Here is a 5,129-nt window from a genome sequence, read left to right as displayed (position 1 = left end):
GAGCAGCCTCGTACTGCACAAAATCTCGAGAGATCGGTTCACTAATGATGACGAGTGAAATAAACTAGGGTCTTCTTCAGAGCATAGTGTACCATAATCAACTCCCACGACAACTGCCAGCGCATGAACGCGAGTTTACTTACGCTGTAATGTGCATCATCCGTTCCTATCGGTTGCCTGTTTTAGGCATTATGATGCGAGTCACTGAAATTTCACTGATGTCATCAACACCTTCGCGTTCATTCGCGTTTGTCGTATGGCATCACAGAGAGAGAGATTGACTTTATTTAAAGCATATCCTGAGGAGGCTGAGAAAGGGCCATTCTGACACTTAATTCAACCTGGAGGCTCCGCCCAGGATGGCGCTGGCAGCCGAAGGTGTAGCGATGTCCCGGGCCCTCTGGACCGCCTGTAGTTGCTGCTTATATTCATTGCTCTTGAGGGCTTCCTGCAAAGCCTCTTGGGTATTCAGTTGTGCTGCGCTGTGGGTAGGGCACAGCCAGAGCATGTGTTCGAAATTGCAATAGGGATGGTTGCAAAGGGAGCATGTGGGTGGTGTGTCGGGGTCGACTCTGTGACAGGTGGATGGTGTTATGTACGTACGTGTTTGCAATCTTCTTAGAGTTAGAGCTTGTGCTTTGTTAAGCTTCAATTGGGCGACATATCTACATAATGATAACACACAATTATACATACAAAAAATTATATGTTAACAGTATATATTACATACTGTAATGTCGAGAAAGTGCATCTAAAAATAACGCATGCGAAATCGTGTTGCGAACGTTCAGCATAACTTATTAATAAATCAATAATTGCGCATCGCAAGCATGCTTGCGAAAAGTAATAGTGGAGGCGGATGTCGACAGCACCGTCGCAGTCCGCGCACTCGGCGAGCCTATCCAGCTCACATTCAACAGCCTGATGGGCGAGCTCTACGAAGTGCTCAGGAAGCTCCCACAGATCTTCTACACAGATGAGAGGCTTTTTCCCTCATGAACGAAGCAGCACTCCACCTTCCCTTTCTCGGCGTTCCTGAGCGGCTCCACTCGCAGGCATCGACCGTTGTAACAAGTGGCGTACAGCTTGGCCACCTCAGGAGAATCGGCGATTTTCGTGGAAGATGGCCCACTCGTGAAGAATGCAGTCATCTCCTGAAGTAGTTTGGTGTACGCCTCTTCGTACTCGATAAATCTGAAGTACACCTTGGTAGTGCTTGCCACGCATGATATGAACACATCCACATACTCGGAGATGATACATGGTTCTCCGGCGGAGCTGGTGGGTGAGCCGGTCGAGATGTCGGAGCTGTGGCCGTTTTTCAAAAGTTCCTGATCGGGTGCAGCCTTCGTTCTTGTGGGTTCAGTCTTAGCGACACTAAGAGGGTAAACTATGCACAAGTTTTTCATTTCTGTGTGAACGGCATTGGACTTCACTAAGTGCTCACACCAGTTCCCTGAAAACTGTTCTGAGTAAATCTCCTTGTACTGAGGCTCAAAACCTTCCTTGAGTATTCCGTGTGGTTTATCAAGCACAATGCTAGCCAAACCGCGCACCGAGACCGATAATTCTTCGGGTTCGAGGCAGGAGTCACAGGAGTCCTGTTTTTCCTGCGATGGCACAATTCCAAACAATTTTAGGAGAAAGGAATCGAGGTTGTGGTGGAATGGGTGCTGTCTGAACTCTGAGAGGAGTGATAGTGCCACACTGGCTAGCTACTCACCATTTTATCAAGAGCATGAGCTCCCCACTAGAGTCCGTAGCACCGATGATCTGCTCTGGCTCTAGCCCCCGATCAAAGCCGCGGGGTTGCCCTTCCTCCTGCATTACCAAGGAGACGCAGTAGTTGTAGTACAGTGACAAAAGGTGCAGTAATAAATAAAAAGATAGAAACAAAACGAACTAGTGATTATGCTAAATGACGATGACGCACGTCACCCCGCTAGCCAGTCGCATATTCGCACCTCTTGTTGGTGAAGCCCAAGCTCCGAGACTGCCCGTGCTGCGGCCACCTCCTTGGCTTCGCCCCGAGTGGCTCTTTCCGTAGGGTATGATGGGAAATTGCGTTGCCCAAGTCACAGGGTGGCCAGCCAGGTCGGGGAGTCCTTATTGTGCTTGCTCCGGCTCTGCAAGCTGCTATAGCAATAGAGGAGTCCCTCGCAGCGTGCATATGTAATTGGCACTATAACAACCTGGAGGCCGCCGACAACACTTTTTAGCCACACGCCTTGGTTTGACGGCGTGGGTGCGACTACCGAGCAGTCAACCCGCATCGGAGACGTAATGCTCCAAGAGTGGAATGGCCAGCCCGTCCAGCGAAGAGCGTGCGCCGAGACGCGATGCTCGGCACAACCGTGACCATTAGCGAGGCCAAGGCCACGTTCATCGCTGCGCCGAACGGCTGACCGTGGAGACGCCTCGCCGAGATCCGCGATGCCCTCGGCAAGGAAGAAAACAGCAGGCCAGGCCGCGCCCCGAGATGCAGTACTCCTGCCGGCAATGTCACCCCAGCTGGTAGTTGGACGGCAGTAGCGTGGACAGCCGCGTTCCCTGGCCGGAACCTGGATCGCCTGCGTCCGACGCTTCGGCCCGTTGTCTTCCGTCTGCCGCTGCTTCGGCTCGTCACCAGCAACGAAGCTTACCGCCACGTAATGGTCACACGTGGCCCAATTGTGGCGCGCCACCTCTATGGGCCACCTCTTGTTAAGTTTCGGAAGACTTTAGGCTTGAGGGCTGGAAAGCGCTGCTTAGTTTCATGCTACGCTTCCAAAGAATATCAAGTAAGCTGGACTTGATAAACTCAGCCTCTGTGAAGACTGAGTGAAGGCAGCCTTGCTGCTGTTTAAGAAACAGGACATAGAGATCCCATTAAATGGCTAGCCATAGCACATGCAGGGCAGATAGCGTCTTTTTTAAATTCTTCCAGATTGGTTGGCCAAAAGCGCAGCTAATACAAAATGTATAGGTTACCCTAAAGTGCCTCGCAAGTTTAAACCTTTGCAGGAAGGGGTATTCCAAGGTAAAGTTGTTCGGTTGACGTGCAGAGGCTTGTGTGGAAGGTGACGTAGCTACATGCATACATACGTTACTGAATTGTTCCCGCTTCAGCGAAAAAAGTTTGTTGTGTGTTTATTCAGAAGATTGCAGCAAATATTTCTTGGGTAGAGTATTGCAGCCTGGGCAGAAGAGTTGAAAATTGAATTTTACTGATAGAGCTGCTTTAAAGACTTTATTTCTGCGCTAAGTTAGTATAAAAACGAAAATCGCGCGTGTAAATGCAATCGCAGTAGAAAAGTGTCAGGCCATTTGAGGTCGAGCATTGTTTGTTATTGGTTCTTGTTGCCCGTGTGCATGTCTAGTTTGGAAGTTTGCATTCTTTTGGACTGTGTCATTGTGAAATCAAGTGAGATTGTGATATTGAGACATTAAAGTAAGGACCAAGGCTCAATTGATACATGTTTTCATTCCTCATCACTGTGTATCTGCGAGAAAAGTTGTTTGACTGGAACAACTTTCTTGTGTGGGGGGTTGTTGTGATGGGTGAAGAAAACGACGACAACGACGGAAGTGCGGGGCATCTTACTTAATTAAGTCATCGATTCTTGGCCGATCCCCCTGAGTGGGTACGAGCCATGTCTGTGGAATCATCATCATCATCATCAGCAAGGCGCGTGTGATTTGGAGCCAACTGTGAGCGTGAGGTCAGCCAATCAGCTGATGACCTGTGGCGGCCCATAGAGGTGGCGCGCCACAATTGGGCCACGTGTGACCATTACGTGGCGGTAAGCTTCGTTGCTGGTGACGAGCCGAAGCAGCGGCAGACGGAAGACAGCGGGCCGAAGCGTCGGACGCAGGCGATCCAGCTTCCGGCCAGGGAACGCGGCTGTCCACGCTACTGCCGTCCAACTACCAGCTGGGGTGACATTGCCGGCAGGAGTACTGCATCTCGGGGCGCGGCCTGGCCTGCTGTTTTCTTCCTTGCCGAGGGCATCGCGGATCTCGGCGAGGCGTCTCCACGGTCACCCGTTCGGCACAGCGATGAACGTGGCCTTGGCCTGGCTAATGGTCACGGTTGCGCCGAGCATCGCGTCTCGGCGCACGCTCTTCGCTGGACGGGCTGGCCATTCCACGCTTGGAGCATTACGTCTCCGATGCGGGTTGACTGCTCGGTAGTCGCACCCACGCCGTCAAACCAAGGCGTGTGGCTAAAAAGGGTTGTCGGCGGCCTCCAAGTTGTTATAGTGCCAATTACATATGCACGCTGCGAGGGACTCCTCTATTGCTATAGCAGCTTGCAGAGCCGGAGCAAGCACAATAAGGACTCCCCGACCTGGCTGGCCACCCTGCGACTTGGGCAACGCAATTTCCCATCATACCCTACGGAAAGAGCCACTCGGGGCGAAGCCAAGGAGGTGACCGCAGCACGGGCAGTCTCGGAGCTTGGGCTTCACCAACAAGAGGTGCGAATATGTGACTGGCTAGCGGGGTGACGTGCGTCATCGTCATTTAGCATAATCACTAGTTCGTTTTTTTTCTATCTTTTTATTTATTACTGCACCTTTTGTCACTGTACTACAACTACTGCGTCTCCTTGGTAATGCAGGAGGAAGGGCGACCCCGCGGCTTTGATCGGGGGCTAGAGCCAGAGCAGATCATCGGTGCTACGGACTCTAGTGGGGAGCTCATGCTCTTGATAAAATGGTGAGTAGCTAGCCAGTGTGGCACTATCACTCCTCTCAGAGTTCAGACAGCACCCATTCCACCACAACCTCGATTCATTTCTCCTAAAATTGTTTGGAATTGTGCCATCGCAGGAAAAACAGGACTCCTGTGACTCCTGCCTCGAACCCGAAGAATTATCGGTCTCGGTGCGCGGTTTGACTAGCATTGTGCTTGATAAACCACACGGAATACTCAAGGAAGGTTTTGAGCCTCAGTACAAGGAGATTTACTCAGAACAGTTTTCAGGGAACTGGTGTGAGCACTTAGTGAAGTCCAATGCCGTTCACACAGAAATGAAAAACCTGTGCATAGTTTACCCTCTTAGTGTCGCTAAGACTGAACCCACAAGAACGAAGGCTGCACCCGATCAGGAACTTTTGAAGAACGGCCACAGCTCCGACATCTCG

General features: G+C 51.2%; 1 protein-coding gene across 1 annotated transcript; it reads right to left on the bottom strand.

The window, feature by feature from the left end:
- Window positions 1-273: 273 nt before the first annotated feature.
- On the bottom strand, window positions 274-2,665 carry LOC119177171 (uncharacterized). The gene is made up of 3 exons (XM_037428576.2): window positions 1,965-2,665; window positions 1,724-1,821; window positions 274-1,610 (listed from the first exon to the last, which is right to left on the bottom strand). Exons 2-3 carry the CDS (start codon window positions 1,724-1,726, stop codon window positions 969-971), a joined length of 645 nt encoding a protein of 214 aa, XP_037284473.2. The 5' UTR covers window positions 1,727-1,821; window positions 1,965-2,665; the 3' UTR covers window positions 274-968.
- Between the last annotated feature and the right edge of the window lie 2,464 nt (window positions 2,666-5,129).

The sequence above is a fragment of the Rhipicephalus microplus genome, chromosome X (genome assembly GCF_043290135.1).
Source record: "Rhipicephalus microplus isolate Deutch F79 chromosome X, USDA_Rmic, whole genome shotgun sequence".
Classification (NCBI taxonomy): Eukaryota; Metazoa; Arthropoda; class Arachnida; order Ixodida; family Ixodidae; genus Rhipicephalus; species Rhipicephalus microplus.
Note: the sequence above shows the minus strand (reverse complement) of the source record. Positions and strands in the feature narration are given on the sequence as shown.